The sequence below is a fragment of the Pseudogymnoascus destructans genome (genome assembly GCF_001641265.1).
Source record: "Pseudogymnoascus destructans isolate 20631-21 unplaced genomic scaffold scaffold_10, whole genome shotgun sequence".
NCBI classification, from domain to species: domain Eukaryota; kingdom Fungi; phylum Ascomycota; class Leotiomycetes; order Thelebolales; family Thelebolaceae; genus Pseudogymnoascus; species Pseudogymnoascus destructans.
The window spans coordinates 855,990-873,971 of NW_020167529.1; the positions used below are offsets into that span (position 1 = coordinate 855,990).

At 53.5% G+C, this 17,982-nt stretch overlaps 7 protein-coding genes across 7 annotated transcripts; 3 read left to right on the top strand and 4 right to left on the bottom strand.

Moving 5' to 3' along the window:
- Positions 1 to 661: 661 nt before the first annotated feature.
- VC83_06231 (uncharacterized protein) lies at positions 662 to 3,643 on the bottom strand (the record flags this gene model as incomplete). Its single annotated transcript, XM_024469834.1, has 1 exon — positions 662 to 3,643. The coding sequence occupies one exon, from the start codon at positions 3,641 to 3,643 to the stop codon at positions 662 to 664; it is 2,982 nt and encodes a 993-aa protein (XP_024324260.1).
- Positions 3,644 to 3,919: 276 nt separating this feature from the next.
- On the top strand, positions 3,920 to 4,994 carry VC83_06232 (uncharacterized protein). The gene is made up of 4 exons (XM_024469835.1): positions 3,920 to 4,179; positions 4,238 to 4,483; positions 4,558 to 4,674; positions 4,726 to 4,994. The coding sequence occupies exons 2-4, from the start codon at positions 4,292 to 4,294 to the stop codon at positions 4,924 to 4,926; spliced, it is 510 nt and encodes a 169-aa protein (XP_024324261.1). The 5' UTR covers positions 3,920 to 4,179; positions 4,238 to 4,291; the 3' UTR covers positions 4,927 to 4,994.
- VC83_06233 (uncharacterized protein) lies at positions 4,971 to 8,534 on the bottom strand. Its single transcript, XM_024469836.1, has 3 exons — positions 7,925 to 8,534; positions 5,266 to 7,877; positions 4,971 to 5,216 (listed from the first exon to the last, which is right to left on the bottom strand). The coding sequence occupies exons 1-3, from the start codon at positions 8,183 to 8,185 to the stop codon at positions 5,066 to 5,068; spliced, it is 3,024 nt and encodes a 1,007-aa protein (XP_024324262.1). The 5' UTR covers positions 8,186 to 8,534; the 3' UTR covers positions 4,971 to 5,065.
- Positions 8,535 to 9,603, top strand: VC83_06234 (uncharacterized protein). Its single transcript, XM_024469837.1, has 2 exons — positions 8,535 to 9,099; positions 9,152 to 9,603. Exons 1-2 carry the CDS (start codon positions 8,754 to 8,756, stop codon positions 9,499 to 9,501), a joined length of 696 nt encoding a protein of 231 aa, XP_024324263.1. The 5' UTR covers positions 8,535 to 8,753; the 3' UTR covers positions 9,502 to 9,603.
- Positions 9,604 to 9,979: 376 nt separating this feature from the next.
- Positions 9,980 to 13,139, bottom strand: VC83_06235 (uncharacterized protein; the record flags this gene model as incomplete). The annotated part of the gene is made up of 1 exon (XM_024469838.1): positions 9,980 to 13,139. Exon 1 carries the CDS (start codon positions 12,908 to 12,910, stop codon positions 9,980 to 9,982), a length of 2,931 nt encoding a protein of 976 aa, XP_024324264.1. The 5' UTR covers positions 12,911 to 13,139.
- A 172-nt stretch (positions 13,140 to 13,311) lies between these two features.
- Positions 13,312 to 15,382, top strand: VC83_06236 (uncharacterized protein). The gene has a single exon (XM_024469839.1). It carries the CDS (start codon positions 13,551 to 13,553, stop codon positions 15,165 to 15,167), a length of 1,617 nt encoding a protein of 538 aa, XP_024324265.1. The 5' UTR covers positions 13,312 to 13,550; the 3' UTR covers positions 15,168 to 15,382.
- Position 15,383: 1 nt separating this feature from the next.
- VC83_06237 (uncharacterized protein) lies at positions 15,384 to 17,974 on the bottom strand (the record flags this gene model as incomplete). The annotated part of the gene is made up of 2 exons (XM_024469840.1): positions 17,819 to 17,974; positions 15,384 to 17,752 (listed from the first exon to the last, which is right to left on the bottom strand). Exon 2 carries the CDS (start codon positions 16,419 to 16,421, stop codon positions 15,384 to 15,386), a length of 1,038 nt encoding a protein of 345 aa, XP_024324266.1. The 5' UTR covers positions 16,422 to 17,752; positions 17,819 to 17,974.
- Positions 17,975 to 17,982: the final 8 nt, after the last annotated feature.

Genomic DNA, 17,982 nt, shown 5'->3' on the forward strand with positions numbered 1-17,982 from the left:
ACGCGTATATGGCGCCTCGTCAACGGTGGCGTCAACGGTCTCGTCAGCGCGCGCGCGTTACAAGAACAACTGTAGTTTGTATACTGAGGGGTGTTCTAGTGCGATCGGTATGTGGGCGGCGAGCGCGTGGGAGTCGCAACCATCGTTTAAGCGGAGTACATCCTCTTCCAATTGTGCTGTACAAGAGATGATGTGATATGTAAAAAATATATCGTCGTATACGTTGGCGCACGAGGACGATTGGGAGGAGGAGGGGATGGTGGGTTGCGTTTTGTGAAGCCGCACAGTCGAGTCGGTGGAGATATGTAGATAAGTCAGCCGAAGAGGGATGGACTAATTAGGCAATAAGGGGGGGGATAGGTCCCCGTTTGAGCCCCAGGTACGACAAGTAACTAACTTAACTAACTTTAGTTAGTTAAGTTAACTAACGTTACAGCTTCTCGTATTATGTAATCAATAGTCCCACGCGACGCGAATAGCGGCACCCGCGTATGACTTGATGCCCACCCGCGTATAATCCAACATACAGTAGCAAGATATTCCGAGATATACATCAAGTCCTTTGAAATGCATATAGTCTGAAGCTAAACTATGCACTCTACAGCTTCAATCGTCGTGTGGAACATGTCCAAGTAACTCTATCGTACAAGAGAGATATATATCAGTGTGTGATCGCCCGAGCCCCTTGCAACAGGAGCCCAAACATCAATCCTCTAGCAACCTTCTCGTCCTGCAAGTAGTCAAATACTCTGCCAACGGCCTCGCCTGTAGCAGCCTGACCCATAACGCCGGCCAATGCAGGTGGAATACCCCTCTCAATAACCAGTTTCCTAGCCCGGACCCTCAACTTTGTCTTTTCATCCGGACCGAGTTCCTCGGGCCATGCTTTAAGCTCTTCTTCGGTTGGCATTGTGTTCTCACGTATCTTCCGGAGGTGGCTGGCAATCCCAGCGTCAGAAGTATTTGAAGTGATAACGGATTCTTGGACAAGAGACTGGATGGATGCCAGCGAAGGATTTCCAGGCCGAAGGAGGAACGTTTTGGCCGCCGTGAGGAGTGTTCGGCGTATATTCCAGACAGATGATAGCGTATATAGTTCATTGATCATGGCAAACGTCAACTCCAGAGCTACTCTGGTCTCCTCCTCCGTGAAAGGCGTTGGATCCTTTCGCTTGTTGGGTACCTTGACCTCGGATATCGACGGGGATCTTAGGGACTGGACTGGTGAGGCGTTATTCGTAGATGTAACTGGTGTCATAATTTCGTTTTTCGACAAAGCAGGCGATGAAGAAGATCGTATTATTCCGTAATCGTCAGGCATGTCGCTAGGCGGTGGCGGTAGAATGATGTTATCGAGATCTGGTAGTTGGTTCCGAGGCTCTTCTTCTGTCCCTAACGATTCCATTGACGATTTCATGGATACATCGCTAACCCCGTTACTAGAGCTTTCAACTGGTGTACTGGACGGCTCATGCTCGGGTGTTTCTGCGATGACTACTGCCTCGCTGTGAGATGTAGCTGCCCTATTTCGAGCTTCTTCGCTTGATGGCTTTGTGCCGTTGATGGAGGCACTATTGTCAAGTTCTGGTGCAAGCGACGAGGATGATCGGAAGCCAGGACGAAAACTAAGGCTAAGTTTGCTGGCAGACCTTCCTCTCCCAGGATTTATATTCCCAATGACCCCTGTCATGCCACCGAAAACAGTTTTACCGCCTTCAGCAGCTCCCTTAGAAGCACTCATCAGGTTATCAACCAAGCCCTTACCCATAGTTTCAAAGGCTGCAGGAGATGGCCACCCAAATCCCTTTCCAGACTGCCCCTGGCTTTGGCTTTGTTCTTTTTCAAGGAAACGTTTCATTCCCACGCTTTCAGCCAAAGCCGCATGACGACATGCATCGCGCAGATAATTTTCCAAATTAGTCCGCAAGTCGGCCTTGCCCTGGTTTATCCAAGTCGGCAGTGTGGAATGCGTTTGTGTGAAGGCTATCACTCCAGACACCTGGGCAATGCGCTTTAGAACTTCGTGGAGTGTTTCAAAATCTGTATATTTGCGAACAATCATCCACCCGGAGTAACGCGAGGAATTTGGCTCAATCTGGACCAAATAATCTCCCATGGGCTTGCTGCGAAAGCGACTATTATCGCCTGGAGAAGCGTCGTCCATGATAGTTATACCGGCGCCTTTAAGCGTCAAAGGCTTGGGCGTCTCATTATCCAAGTCGATATTTCGTTGGGGCGCCATCTGGTCGAAGCTTGTGAACGGCTGTTTCGGCTCCGCATCAACTTCGACGGAAGCCGGGACAAATGTTTCTTCAATCGGACCTAGGGAAATATTTACGCCATCCGAACCGTGACTTGACGATATCCTGGCAATGTCTGGGGCGTCCCTGGATAAGGAAGATCTTAAAGTCTCTTTAGACTGCCTTGATTCATCCTCAGCAATTAGCTGGCTTAGCCTTTCCGCTTCTTCTGTGGCAGACTTCATTGCGTCGTCCGCTCTGCTGGCCCGTTTTTGAGAGCTGACGTCGGGCTCCGTAGGTTTAATCCCTTTCGGAGATGGTATGCCCATGCCAGCATCAATCGCCTGAATAATATCCGGTTCGCCCTCCTCTAACAGATATACAATCCAACCATTTATCCACTCTGGCTTGGAACAGGCCATCAAACTCATCTCCATTACAACCCCACTTAATATTCTTTCCAAGAAGACCCTTGCCGGATTGCAACTATACACGGATTTCTCAATGAAATTCTGTAATAAATCATTGGCTATCAACTGGAACTTTTTCTGCTGCTGGTTCTCATCCATGATATGGGCGAGATGGGAATCCGGGTTCGAGGTGAGGTATTCCTGCACTGCATCTTCAGGAGAAATATCGGAATCAGGCGAAGCCAGAATGGCGGTTGAAAGTTCACCAAGAAAGACGATAACAATCGAGGAGCAATTGGTAAAGAAGTCCAGAAAAGCGTCTGCGGGGCGCTTCTTCGACAAAGAATTTGCTATAGAGCGAAGGAACGACACCAGAGTTTGCTGGCTCGTTCGCGGAAATGTCCTTTCTTCCGGCAGGACGGAAAGGTACCAGTACTCCACATAATCTCGAATTGTTGCTTCCACCAGTTCCCTCAGTGCCTCTGCCGTGGCAGGGCGAAAGTCGTCAAAGTTGGCCGCCCCTGTCACAACCGCCTCGTCTGTATCGTCATTGTCGTCAAATTCGTAAGGATTCGCAGGATTCTTTTCCCTCCAATCTAAGACCTTTTGTAGGACGTGAAGGCCCCTCTGCTTTTGGTGGGTGGTGTGGATATCGGCGACAGCACTATGCCTCTCCCACGACGCATGCAGTATTATCCCTCCAAATGCGCCCATAAGCACGAGCCCGACCCTCCCCAAGACGAGATATGTACAGCCAGCCAGCCCAACTGCTATGGAGCACAGCTGTTCAGTGGACGCATGGGCTAGGTACTGGAGGACTCGAGTCGTCGCATCTGGCGTTGCGGCTGGTGCGCGCGTGGGTGTGGCGTCAGCTCCTCCATTGGGTGCATCATCGTCTAGGGGTGAGGAACCATTTCCTTGATGGTCTTTATTATCTTCGATTATTGCCATTGAGATATGGGGGTTCGCTTTGTCCCAGATTGTTGCGATCATCAGTTATTGCGCAACCGCTGTCGAGTCGTCGTCGTTGCAATGGGAGAGATATACGGTAGTATCAGGGAGGTCCTATCATCTTACAAAGAAAAAAAGAAAAGAACCTAGAGAGCAGCTGACGTAGACATATATACCGAAATATAAGTGGGTTGAAAGCAACAATCTCAATCTTTAACTCTCCGTTCCTTGCTTATCCTCAGCCCAAGGTAGAGCCCCTATTGTTTCAGCCGCCGTTCTGAGGGAGATCTAGGCTGGTGAGGGCCATTACCAGCCACACTACGAGTAGGCTGTATCACCATTGTCACGTGACTATCAATCACTGAACGCGTTGTTGCGCGGGGTGTGCTCGATTGACCGCGTCCAAAGCTTGGCCCGATGTGTAACCTTCTTGTCTACACCGAGGTCTCGATATTTGATATTTCCGATTCCATATTCGCTGCCCATTCCGCATCACTGGAGCCTCAATAAAGTCCCGTCCGAACTCTATTTCACGGATATCTGAACTTAACACTTGCAAGCAACCACTTCAACTTCAGGTAATGAGTGAGACCCAGACCCTTCAAATAATGAACCGAATTAATGGAATCCGTGCAGTCATTTTTTGAGCGAAGATACCCTCAACAATCTCATCCCTCCTTCTCTTCCACAATGCCAGTCACCAAGCGCGGCCGCGCCCGGGATTCGCCCAGCGATATCGATGACTACGATGATGGCAGTGGCTTCGTCGCCTCCGACGACGACGCCAAACCCAAAAGCAAGAGAACGAAAACAGCAAAGCCAAGCAGCGTCACCAAACCTGCACAGGCCCAGACCGGCGAGGGTGGCGAGAAGTTCTGGGAGGTTAGTTGCTTACCCATAGCGTCTGAGAGATGATAATGGATGGATGTGACTGACTAACAAATCTCCGAATCCAGTTATCACAGGGAAGAAACAGCAGGAGAATCGGCATCAGCGAGTTCAAGGGCACCCGTCTCATTAATATTCGGGAGTACTACCAGAACCCCGCGGGTGATCTCCTGCCGGGCAAGAAGGTAAACCAGAGCTACATGCCTGTATATATGTCAGGTGCTGACTTCTTGTAGGGTATCTCGCTGCCCCTGGACCAGTACAAGGTGCTTCTTCAGGCAATTCCAGATATCAATGCCGCTCTCACAGCAATGGGCGAAACAGTCGAGTCAGGTGATGCGGCCCCGAGGAAAGCCAGAGTAAAGGGTGCCGACGCCGGTGCCAAGGAGCAGAGGGCTAATATCGATGAGACGAGCGATGAAGACGAGGAAGCGTAGTCGTTTACAAGGGCTTGCTGTAATAATATGTATGAGATATGAATTATAATGACCATTCACCAGAGCAACATGAGATAGTATGTATATTCTATTGTGTCTACACTCTTCTAAGCCCTACCGGATCCGAACATCGCATCAATCAACGCTTCAAGAGGTCCACGCTAGCCCTCCGCTTGAACGCCCGGTGTCTAGATAATAACTGGGATTGCATGAAATGACACACATCCTCGTCACCCCAATAGCTCAAATGGCTCGCGATAGTATTATAAGGATTGAAATCCAGAACGCTCCTACTTCAAATTAGCATCTGCTCGTCAGAGCCACACGATTGCAACTTACTCCTGGATACTGAAATCGATACGACCATTCTCATTCAAGCCTCTAACCTTCATCTCCTCTCTCCTCAGCTTCTTGGCCTTCTCCGCCGCCGCAAGCCTCTCCTTATTACTCTCCTCATTCCCTTGGTGACTCTTCCGATTCTTCTGGAACCCGGCGTACAGGGTCTCGATATCATCATCAATCAGCGTCGGCGCATTATCATTGCCCTCCCGGTCCGCATTGGCAGTATCCTCCGCCAGCTGCCTCTGCTTCTCATTCGTGTTTTCCCTCGTCAGAGGCCGCGTACCGGCAATAACGCCCCCACTTGAGATATTAGTTCCGGCGCCCATAGACAGCGGTGACTCGCGGATGCTCTGGCCCTGTGCTCGCTCCATCTTGGCGATATCCTCACCGGTGAGGCCGAGGCTTCGATTGAGGAGACTGCTCGCAATTCCGGAGCTAAAGCTAGACCAAAGGCCGCTTACGCTCTGGCCGACCCTGGCGCCGATTCCTGTGATGCCTTGAGCCGCAGACGTATTAAAGATACCCTTCTTCGTGTACGGAAGTGCCTGCGGTTTGAGGGATGACATGGCTGGTGCTATAAGGGGCTCGAGGCGGTATGCGATGGGGTCAGAAGGATGAAAGATGTTGTACAGCTGTGCGCATTTGGGTGAGGATATCGAGTAGGGGAGCCCACTTGTGGGGACAAACGCCTCGTTGGGATGGCTATTTGCGGCGAGGAATGGGTCATCCAGCATATCCAAATCCATGGGGCTCTGTGCTGGCATTGCTTCAGGGTGACGCCGAGCGGCAATTGTCCGCCCCTTGAGCATTTGGAAGAGTCCAATAGGGCTACCGAGGCAGTAAAAGTCTTCAACTTCAAAATCGAAACTCATATCCTTGCCATCTTTTTTGCTTTGAGGTTGCACCCCGGGTCGATTGTGATAGAACTTTGGGTGTTTGGGTAGCCCGTACGTATCCTTGTCTTCCTTCTGACGGCAGAGGATATCGAAGAAGATGGCGGAACCGAGGGAGTGTCCGATCAAGCTGACCTTCCCGTTGAAATCTGGATTGCGGTCTAAGAAAAGCTTGTACACCCGGTTGCACTCGCGGAGCACGATATTAGAGATGTGTTCCCTATAGGCACTTTGATAAAGCAAGACGTCCAGAGCAAGGTCGGTGATGAGACTTCTCACGAACGGGACACCTTCCATGGTAATGTCGTCCAAGCTTGGATATTCCTCGTCTTCGCTAGAGATATCGGCAAGATCATGCTCTTTGCGGTTCTGCTTCAGGCCATGGCGAGGGAAATCTAGCAAGTGTCGCCAGCAAACTGGGAGGACTTGAATCCGGCAGTTCTTTGGAAGCTTATCGATTTCGGAATTCAGGGCTTGTAGATCCGCAGAGTTTCCATACACGCTTTTGAGTGTCTGGCGGAGGACATTGACGTCGTGGATAAAGTTTACGCTCTCGGTCCGCATCCCTAAACGCTGTCCAATTCCATGTGTCACCAGAATCAAATGTTCAATCTCCCGAGATTGATCTTCGGATGGATGATCCTGATAATCATCCCGAATCTCCTTTTCGTCCAGTTTTCTTACCGCCTCTTCAGTTTTCGGGGTTGAACTGCCACTCAACGCCGGCTTCTGCGTTTCGGCATGTAAGTCGCGAATATCGGATGCCCTCAGCGTCCCAGCTGGGGCGGATCTGCGCTTCAGAAGCCTCTGTTGTCTTTCATCAAGCCGAAGACCTGCCTTATCAGGCTCATCTACCATATCTGGTTCTGGGCTCGAAGGCACCTCAGTCTTGGCATCAGCTGAAGTCTTCTCCCCTTTGGTATAACCTCGCACTATCTTCACACCGCTCATATAGCCACCTCCTGAAAATCGTTGGTAAACGGTCGTACTCATGCGGGACACGATGCCGTCATCTGATAACCACGCAACGGTGTCATCCTGGTATGTGACAATGGAGTTCATATATGAGCCAAACAGACGGTGAGTCTGAGGTTGGTGTGCGACATCCGTAGGTTTACTTCCAGCCTGCTCCGTGGCCCCTTTCAAGTTTTCAGCGGATGCTTTGGGAGTGACTTCGGCAGCGCCCATATCGGTAGGCAATTTCGCCTCATCCGCGGTTTTTGGCTGAGCATCTTTAACGGCAGGCTTCGGATAGCGAAATGGCTTGACCTTCAGATATCCCTCCTCCAACTGTGTGGCCAAGTTCTCATCACATGGCCTAAGCGTCGATCCCTCCTGATAGAACCAAGTACCTCTCCTCACGTCATATATCGGTCCAAGCCAATAAACTGGCGCAAGTTCCCTCTCCTCGATGTCGACATCAAATAGGTAGTCCTCATTGACAGGTACCTTGATTGTCCTTTGCTGCCTCGGAGAACTATCCCCTTCTAAAAAGCTATTCTCCTTTCTGCCAGGCTTTGACTCTGGCGATGTTGTCAAGTCGATTGGACTTTGAGCCGTTTGCCCTTCATCCTCTTCATCCTCAACAAACTTCTGGTATGCTTTCTCGATAGACTGAGAATCCCCGGGGGAGAACGTCAAGTATTTCTTCGGCGCAGGCAGCGGTTTCGACTCGATATTGACGTCTTTGAGCAGCTTAGGTTTTCGCTTTGGAACCTTCAACACGTTAGCAAGCATTTTGATTGCCGACAGGGAATTCTTACATCAACCGCATAAAACCACTTCGTCTTAAGCGGGGGGCAATCCTCCGGATACCTCCTCGTACTAATCCCATGCGAACGCCCAACACTATGATCACCACCCCTCTGCGCCGCCTGCGCCTCAGCCGCCACACCACTCCCCTGCGCCGGCTTTGGCGTGGCCGGCCGCGCGCTCGTCCACGGCGAGATCGACTCCACAGCCGACGACAGGTACGACTTCTCCACCTTCTTCGGGGCCGCTGCTGACGAGGTCGGGGGGGTCATGCTTGCGTCTGGCTCCGGCCAGTCGAGCCGCCCCGGTTTGGGTTTCGAGATGCCAGTCCAGACGGAGGCTGGGCCGATCAGCGACTCGGGTAGGTAGTTGGGGACTTGGCGGGCAATGCTGCGGAGGAAACGGGATGCCAATTTGGAGGTTGTGGGGGTTGGCTGTACGATTCAACTGCAGTGGGCGGGGTCGACGAGCTCTGTTTGCCTTGGTTCGGAATCACTGGTCAGGCACTGGAGTTGATTTTAGAACATATTCTTTTTTCTGAACAAAGGAAAGGCGGCACTAAGGTAGTTGAATCTATAATTCTAACATTTAATAGAGAATTGGACATCCTATGGAAGACATGACGTCGACGCTTTGGCGGACTATGAAAGTGGGACAGGTGAGGGAGCTCCCGCCTGTTCAGCTTTGACCACTCACAACGCCGTCCCGCCACACACCTTAAGGCTCTCGGGCAGCGCTTATAAGAAACGCCAAAAGTAGGTAACTTATATAAATTTGACTGCATTTTCTTCTAGTTTCAACTTATTCACATTTAATACAACTTAAATTACCACAGTCAAGATGTCTTCTCAAGAACTCCACACCCTAAATACCTCCATCGCGTCAAAGACTGACCCCTCATCGGCCGCACGTGCTCTCACAGCGCCAGCCGAAGATAAGTTCACAACAGGGTCTCCAGAGTCAGACATTGAGGGCGGTCTTAGGCCCGTCTGGGAAAGCATACTTAATGTGGCTGCGGATACCGAGCACCAGTCTCAAGAACATTTAGTGGCTATTGTGCGCGCCGTCCAGCAGCAGAACCTTTCCAAAGATGGTGCGAGCGAGGTTACAGTCTGGGGGGAGCAGGTGAGGGTGTGGAGCGACCTACCCCTCTTTGGTGCTTCTGTAAGGGACGCATGGAATAGAGGTATGGCCGCCCGCCGCTTGCTCAGTATTCTTATGGTGCTAACATAACACAGCTCCTAGCACTGGCTCTATCAACGATTTCTCTGCCAGCCAGTGGCGCAATATAAACGCCTTCCTAGCACGCCTAACTTCCATTTCTCCATCTACACCTGCGTTTGATTTTTCTATGTTCGGCCTGTGGACGTTGAGGTCAGCATTTGAAGGAACAGGCGAGGCCTCGCCAACAGATGTGGATGCTGCTAAGGTGTGGTTTGAGTATGCGGAGGATGTCCTGACGGAGTTGAGCAACGAAGGGAAATCGTTCCCCGCCAACGTTGGCGCTGGTGGCGGCAGCTATGCGGATAAGGGATGGACTGGATTCAACCCTGATAGGCTTAAGGTTTGGCAGGTAGCTCTTCAATAGCTGACGAAAGCCCGCTAGGGGGAGAAACAAACCAGTGGCGTAGTGGTCATATATTGAACCCCTTTATTCTAAGAGCCTCCTATAGAACAAACCCAGAGAATGAAATATATTCTTAAAACTATCCGCGCCCACTCCCGCTTCCCCCCGCATCCTCCATAACGATGACTCCCTAATTTTCAAACTCGCAAAAAAGCCCCAAACTCCCCATCCCTAAAATCCTAAGCCAAAGCAAGCCATGTATAATCATCAAGATCATAAATCATAACCCTCATGAAGTGTCCACCGCGCTCCTAAAAAGCAAAAATGAGTTATATAGACCTCCAGCCACGTGCCGCACAGCAGACAACGCTCTCTGGGCCCATCAAAAGCTCGACCGTCCTGTGAAGACCGTGTTACTTTTCCCTCCCCTTATCGCTGTTCATACACCCTCCCGCCACGCACCCATCTAATCAACTCTCGCGCCTCCCTCCACCCTCCCTCAAAGCACATCCTCAACGCCATCCCTCACGCCCCTCGGCCCACTAATACTCCTCCTCAACCCCTCTCTCCTCCTCTCCCTCCTTCGCTCCGCCCACCGCTCCACCCCCGAAACACTCACCCACCTCACCCCGGCCTTGAAATTCCACCTCCCAAACCCAACATCGCGCATCCACTCCCTCGACATCCGACTATCGCTCCCCGACATCCCTTCCACCGGCGCGCTCGAATTCCGCATCCCCTGCCGCGCGCTCGCAAAGCGCAGGTACTCTCCCACGCTCCCCACGCTACCATTGTTCCTCTGGACAACACGCAGGTTACCTGACCCCGATCGCCGGATCGTGCGGCGCGGTGCACCAAACCCAATCTCGTGATCGCGCGCGGGCATGATGGAGAACGTGCGTTTCAACACCGAAGAGAGACTTCGCTTCGGCGCCGACAGCGCAGGATGCACATTTGCTGACAGGGGGTAGTAGTTGGGGTCATCCCACTCGTCGTCAGAATACTCATCGTCGCTGTCTAGGTCGTCCCAGAAGCGCGCAGGGCGCCAAAATGGATGTAGGCGCGACGTGTCGGCAGGCTGGTCGGAGATGGTAGGGTACGTGTGCGGACTTGCGGTATCGACGCTATTCTGCGGCTGGCGACCTAGGGAAAAGCGCCGTGGCAGAATGGTGGAGATGGACATGCTCTCACGGCGGTGGGCGGAGAGGGCACGTTGCAGGAGGGACGGACGACGTTCAGGTGGCACGGCTGAGATAGTGTTTGCTTCTCCGGAAAGGAAATCGTGGCCAATTTGTTTAGTGTCGTCATCAGGGGAAACGGCAGCGGGGGTGGGAGGAATGAATTTTATGAGTGGCGGTTGTGGGGGGTCGCGCGGGTTGCGGAGCGGGGAGTCTGCTTCCATATCGAGTGGGTGGGCGCGTTGAGGGGGTGTCATAGGATCTGGTTCGGTTGCGAGAGGGAGGGAGGAGGTCCGGAGATGGATTGGACGACCTTTGGGCGCAGACCGAGGCTGCAGAGGGCCGTGCTCGATCACGAGTACAGACCTGTTCTGGTGCGGGTACAGGTTTATAGCCAGAGCTTCCGATATCTCTAGTGCTGTACCATGCGTGTCGTGCGATGACTGTGAGAACGGCGTAACTTGCGCCGAAAGTCGCTGGCCGAAGAACGGGTCCCCATTGGTATCAACCGTCAGCGTGTTTCTAAGTGGTGCACCATCCTTAGGCGGCACAGCCGGTGGGAGAGCAGCTAGCGCAGCGAGTTTGGCTGCTTGAACCGCTTGAATGGCATTATGCGCCCGGAGGCTCTCTGCGGTTAAGGATCCCGAGCGGGAAGTATTCCTGCTCGTCGGCGCGGAGAGAGATGAGCGGCGATCCGGTATCACAGGCGGGCCATCAGTACTGCGTTCAGACTGCACCCGGGATGTGGCAGAATCGGACATTCGCCTCTGTCGGATGGTGGGCTGCTCGATCGTACCGGGGATGTTAGACCCAGCTGACTGGGACAAGGGAGCAGACTGCAAAGATACGCTCTTCCTCATGTGACGGCTGCTTGCTGAGCGGAGTGAGCGGGCCTGGGCGGTCTTCACTGAGGAGCGGCGCTCAGGGACTACGACGACAGGGATAGCGCCCTCAGAGATGATTCTCCTGCGTGACCTGGTGCTTGCTGTGGTGGTCGCGGTGGAGTTAAGGCTGTTGTGGTTAGGCCTCGAGGATCCGTTGCTCCTGTTAATGATCCGGCTTGCAACTTCACTTGCTCCGTTGGGCTGGCCATTAGTTACTGCTGGTGCAGTTGGAAGACCCGGAGGAGTAAAATCCCGCAGCCCATACTGCTTCTTAGTATGTCGTAGCGTTCTTCGCGGAGTTGGGGGTGAATTAACGACGACGACAGCCCCAATAGTTGTAGCATTAGACTTTCCTGACATCGACGAGAACCGCTGTACATCAGGTGCCGGAGGGCTCTCCGCTTTCGCCTTCTCAGGCCACAACTGCCGGTTCACCTCGCTCCCTCTTAGCGTGTCTGCCGAGCTAACATCTTTTACCATGTCTGACGTGCCATTTCCCAGCCCAAACTCCTGCAAATGAATCGTCGCGTTTGTCGGCGCGACAGGGCGATCAACGCGCACCTCCTGCATAACAGGACTCTCGTCAAAACGATACGGTTTCCGCGACGTCCGCCTCCGAACCGTCACATTTTTCATGAGATCCTCGTCCCAGCGATATCTCTGCTTGTAGTCCACTCGGTCTGTCACATTCCAGTCGCCGTCAAAGCGGCGAAATTCGTCGTCCTCAAAGGAAAACTTCTGACGCAGTACCGGCGTCGGGGTTCGACGCCTGTTTATATCCAAGTCTAGCCCCAACCCAACATGCAGTGGCTCTGGACCCATCGGGGTGGACTCTCCCGGAGTGAATGCAGAGCAAATCTCCTCCGAAGACTGGTTCTCTCGTGCTGTCCTGAACGACTCAGCGCGTGACGATAAATTCCTCTCACTGGGGGGCGGACGCATCAACGATGCGCGTCGGGGGTTTCGGGGGGGCGTGAAGTCAGGAGTAGGCGGACTGTGGACGTTGGGCGGGGTGTTCGGGGTGGACGAATCGGTCGCTGTGCCATTCGCCCTGAATGGCACGGCTGGGGTCTGGCTTTCGTCAGAGGGATTCCGCGAATGGGCCGGAGGAGTTGGCGGGAGGTCTGGCAGGCCTATTCGTTTGGATGCGTGCTTGAGGGTTCGTGGGCTGAGGTCGTAGGACGATGTTGATGGGGGAGAGACGTCGGAGTCAACGGACATGGTTTGGGTCGCTGTCGACGGGGGAGAGGAGTAGGTCTCGGTGGATCGGTCGCGCTTGGGATGGGGCAGCGTCTTGTGTCGTTTCAGCGAGCCCGGGGCGAGCGCGTTCGCGGCTCCAACTGAGGTCTCACGCTCGCGCGACGGCATCGTGGCATGTGGTAGGAGTGGCGGTTTTAGTGAGGAGAATGCGACTGCTTGTACTATAACTTGGACGACGGCGCGTGCTTGCTGGGAATCATTCCATCATTCTCAAATGAGTGAGGTCTTCCTAAAGCGTCTTCATAAAGTCATTGTGAAGTCATGTCTATCGTTCAACCGTGGTATTCTTGTTTGTCTGTATGTCTCTCTGTGCGTCGGTCTCGATGTAGAAGGTGAGACAAGCGCGTGCGGAGTGTCTTGGGGGTGGTTGGGGTCGACGATCCAACGGCGGGATTGTCAAAGGGATTTGATTAGTCAGCAGTTACAAGATGGCCAATGCTGCAACTGGTGTACAATTTTTGCTCGGTAGAACAAAAACTATCATAGAGTGGTTATAGTTATAGTGTATATGGTATGATATATAGGAAGATTGTAAGATTATTATATAAATGTATTGTTGCTGCAGCTCTTAAGACAGATGCACTAGACGTTCAAATACAATACTGAGTACGTACGCTTAACTTAGCAACAAAGACGGGCCGGGCCCTCCGCAGACTTTTGGGTCCAAAGTAAACTAACTCTGGACCACGATCATCGCAACGACGGTCAACCTCATATGTAGTCGAACCGGGCTCTCCGGCCAGCAACAATGAACCCGATGCCTCGCCGAATCCTCCTGGGCGGCAGGCCGCTAATCCGGTACTTCACGCAACTCCCCCGGTCCCGCCCCCAGCTCCCCTACCTCCACCACTCCTCCCCGCGCCCTCGCACCTTCTATGCGCGCCTCCTCACCACCGAGCGCAAAGCATGGCTCAAGATGGAGCTCCGCTGGGGCATCTACGTCCTCTCCTCGGGCGTGCTGCTCTTCATCGCCGCCTACGGCTTCGAGCAGGAGAAGATGGAACGCGAGTTCCCAAGCCCGCACGAATACACTTTCTGGTCGCGCAAACTGTACCGCGCTAATCGGGTCCACGATTCGGAGAAACTCCGTGATGCCGGCGGTGTGAGCTGGCAGTTCAGCGGGGACAGATACATGCAGCTGCTGAAGCGATTGGAGGACCCGGAGATCGATGGCGCGGGACTAGTACAACAGGGCGAGGACGAGAGCCAGATTCTCATCCCCGGCGTGGGAAGGTCGGGATATGACATTACCGCCAAACCAGAGAACTGGCGTAGAGGCTACTACGAAGCCCTCCTCGGCGCAGCACGCGCAGCCGAATTCCTCGACTCCTGCACAAAAGACAAGACCCGCGACCTTGTCTTCGCAAAAGTCGCCGTCATCGGCCCCTCGAACCCAAACCCCCGCCCCCTCCCACCCGGATGTCCTGCGCCGCCGCACGAAGAAGACTGCGAGCCGGCGTATTTACCGCCGGAGACGTTCTACATGCGCATCCTAACGACAACCGGCTTCACCGACGCCCAGCGCCTCTATGCCGCGCTCGCCTACGCCTCGTGGCTAGACTACAAGGGGACGCCCGAGGCAGCTGGAGAGATGTTCAAATGGGGTCTTGATATCGCGAAGTCGGGAATCGCAGAGCCTGACTCGGTCGTGGATCCCGTGACACACACTATAAAGCCGACGGCCGTGGCGCCGTCGCGGAATGTGCTCCGCGCCACAACGGCAATGGCAGAGCATAAGGCGAGGAATAAAGACCTCGCCGGTGCGCTGCCGATTTTCCTGTCTGTGCTCCGGGCGCGGCGCGCGTTGCGGCCGGGTCCGCCAAAGCAGGTGGAAGATCGTGGGGGACTGGTTAAGCAGACTGTGGACTTGGTCAAGTATGCGCTCATCCCGCCGGAATTCCCGCCTCCGCCACCGGATGGAAATCTAGCTCCCACTCGGGGGCCGGAGGAGAGATGCGAGGAGGCGGCGCTGATGGCGTGGATTGGGGAGATTATGTACGCATCTGCCTCTGACATAGCGGGGAAGGAGAGCGGGCTCGCGTGGACGAGAGAGTGTGTTGATGTTGCGGAGGAGGAGCTGAGGGGGGGTGTTAAGGAGGATAGAGTGTGCAGACAGTGTTTGCAGACGGGATTGGATAATTGGAGTCAGATGGTTGGGAAGCTTGCGAAGGAGGAGAAGAAGAGGAGGAAAGAGGGAGGAGGTGCGGTGAAGAAGGGTTGGTTTGGGAGGGGGGAGGAGGTGGTGGAGGAGGGGGTGGGGAGGTGGGAGGCGGAGGAGAGGCTGGTGAGGATGAGATTTAAGCGTGCGAGGGATGTGTTGGATGTGGAGAAGGTGGACTTGGGCAAGCTGTATATTTTTAGATGAGTAATGTATAAGTAAGTTTGTTAAGCTCCCAGCCAGGGGTGCTTCTTCAATCAGATGTACTCTTGTATTGATCAAGAGTATTAAATATAATACCCAACCGTTTCGTTATATTCATAAAACATATCCAAAGTGCACACTTAACACCACTCTAATAAAAACACCGAATCTAATATAAATCCAAATCCAAATCCAAGTCCCAAACTACTAACCACCATCTCATGTACCCTTTCCACCCCTCCCACCCTTCTCAGACCACCCACCAAATATACCCTTCACCACCTCCCCCGCGCTCTTCCTCCTCCCACCTTGTGCCCCCGATGCCGCACCATGTTTATGAAACCGCGCCTTGACACCCTTCAACCCCTTGACGCCCTCCTCCTCATGGTCAAACACACTCTTCTCAGCCAAGACTGGCGATGTGGGCAGTGGCACGGCACGGGCGAGGGGGCTAGGAGGAAGCGAGAGGCTCAAGGGACTCGTATTTGTAGAATAAGAGGATGGGTGAAGCGGAGGTATAGTCGCTGGGGGTGCAAACCCAGGGCGTGATAGCGGCGGCAGCGGAGGCGTTGCACGGTGCCTAAACGCCGGTGCCACAAGAGGCGGCGCACGGCGCGGTGCAGCGAAGTGAAGAGGTGGACCAGCCTGGGGACGTGGGGCAGGGTGGCGGGAGGACTTGGTGGTGTCGCCGGAGTTGAGCGATGGTGAGCGGGGAGGGATGGGTGGGGGGGGCATGGAGGAGATGTCGAATGCGAATTTGGAGGGAGAGTTGCACCTGTATAGAGGTGATAGCTCGGTAGGCGATGCACTGGGGGTAGCGAGGAAGTCGTAGGAGTTGTGCCACGACGGGAATCCCGAGGTATCGTAGTCGTCGTCTTCGTCTGAGGGAGAGTGGATTGATGGGTCGCTCAGACTTGATGTGTCGCTTGACGGGGTGACAAGAAAGAGTTGCTCCATTGGCGAGATGGACGACAGAGCATGTAGATCATACGCTGTGATATCGCTGCTCACAGGCTTGAGGCGCCGCGGCGACGACGGCGGAGTAGGAGGCATGGCTCTCTGGTGTGGAAATAGGCGGTAATATTGTTTCTTAGCAGAGCGAGAAGGGTGAGGTAGAGGCGAAAGTGGAGAATCGAGGAAGTTGGGCCATTTATCCTCAAACTCGGGGAGGGCTGGGAGGGTGGGTGCGCCGACTATGCGAACAATCACGGGCGGGAAGGGTGCTGCGCACAACCGGCACGGGGACATATCGGTCATTCTAGGCCGAACGGACAGGACTAAGGCAGAGAATGTTGTGACTCGGGAGCGTGACGCGGATGTTTTGCAGACAGATCAATAGATAGATGTGTGTATGAGACTTTTAGGGAGGATGTGCGAAGATGACGGAATGAAACGAGAGAAACGAAACAAGGGAAAATCGAGGGTAAGATATACTCCGTACAGTGAGACAGTAACTAAGAGGAACTCACACTCGGGGTCTAATGCGCGCGGCTAGACATACGATCAGATCTCAAATGTGGAATATGCCAACATGCATACCACACATCTCATTTCAGCGAGTTGGCCGAGAGATCGCCGGACCGCAGGCGACGAGAAGGCGGGAAGAAGATGAAAAGGGAAACGCTTTATTCTCAAAGACGGTGATGGTGGGGTGTTGCCACGGCGCTGGGTATGTTGTGATATGAGAAGAGAGAAGAGACAATAGAGGAGAGAAAAGAGAGAAGTGACGGGATGATGCATGGTACGCACACTGATAGGCGGCGGGATATGCAGTGTTTTGGATTCGGAGTGTTTTGGATCCGGATGGTGTGTTGACGTTGCGGCTGGCCGATGTCTGTCGGGTTGGTCCGAGATGTTACCAGCCAGTTGGCCGCTTCTTGGTCAGATCGATCGTCAGTCAATATGGCTACTGGTGGCCGGCAGTTGTCCACTTTATACTTTATACAGTAATTGTCTGTATCATCTACAGTGGGATATCTGTGATCTGTGGTTCAACGTTTCAACCCGGTTTTGTCTTCACTGTACGGCGGGGGCAGGGACGGGGACGGGGACGGGGACGGGACGCCCAACCCATCGCGAGACTCATCTCATCTCATCTCGAACAGTGGCTTCGGTTTGCATCTCAAACCTCCAAACAGGTATGCGTACATTTCATTCCTCCCAGCTCCGCGGCACTGGCGCAGACGTGCCATTTCATTGCCAGGCAGTCGTCCGATCCTTTGTTTGAGAAGCCACGATCGAGATAGATGAGATTCCCAATAGCATACATGATGACTCGGGCACTCACCGATCGATCGATGAGATTCCCAATAGCATACATGATGACTCGGGCACTCACCGATCGATGGATCTCATCGATCGGACGGGTTGGGTTGGGGGCAGTCGGCAGTCGGATGCAAAAGGGATGTTCCCCCAATCCCTTGCTTCCCGCCCTTCCTGCCGTTGTCCGCCTGATGTGGGACAGACGCGCAATTCCTCGACGGCTGCTGGGTATTTTGGCGCGCTGGCTGGGTCAGGCTGAACAAGAGGAAATGATAGCCGTATGACAGATCGTTGGGGAGTAAGGTGGAGTAAGGTGTGGTATGTTGCTGCAGTAGTGAGAAATCACAACGCTGTGCTTAAGAGGCTGTTGGAAAATATACTGCAAATCATACATATTCTGGACCTCAGCCTTCCTTGACCTGCGCACAGCTGGGGTAAAACTGGCACTTGTTTTCCTTCGCGCACCCAAAGAGAGTCTGCGTTGCCCACGATGTGAAATATCCGCAAATATCCGCAGTCGGGCTCGCCGTCAAGAATCGAGACAGCGTTGAAGTTG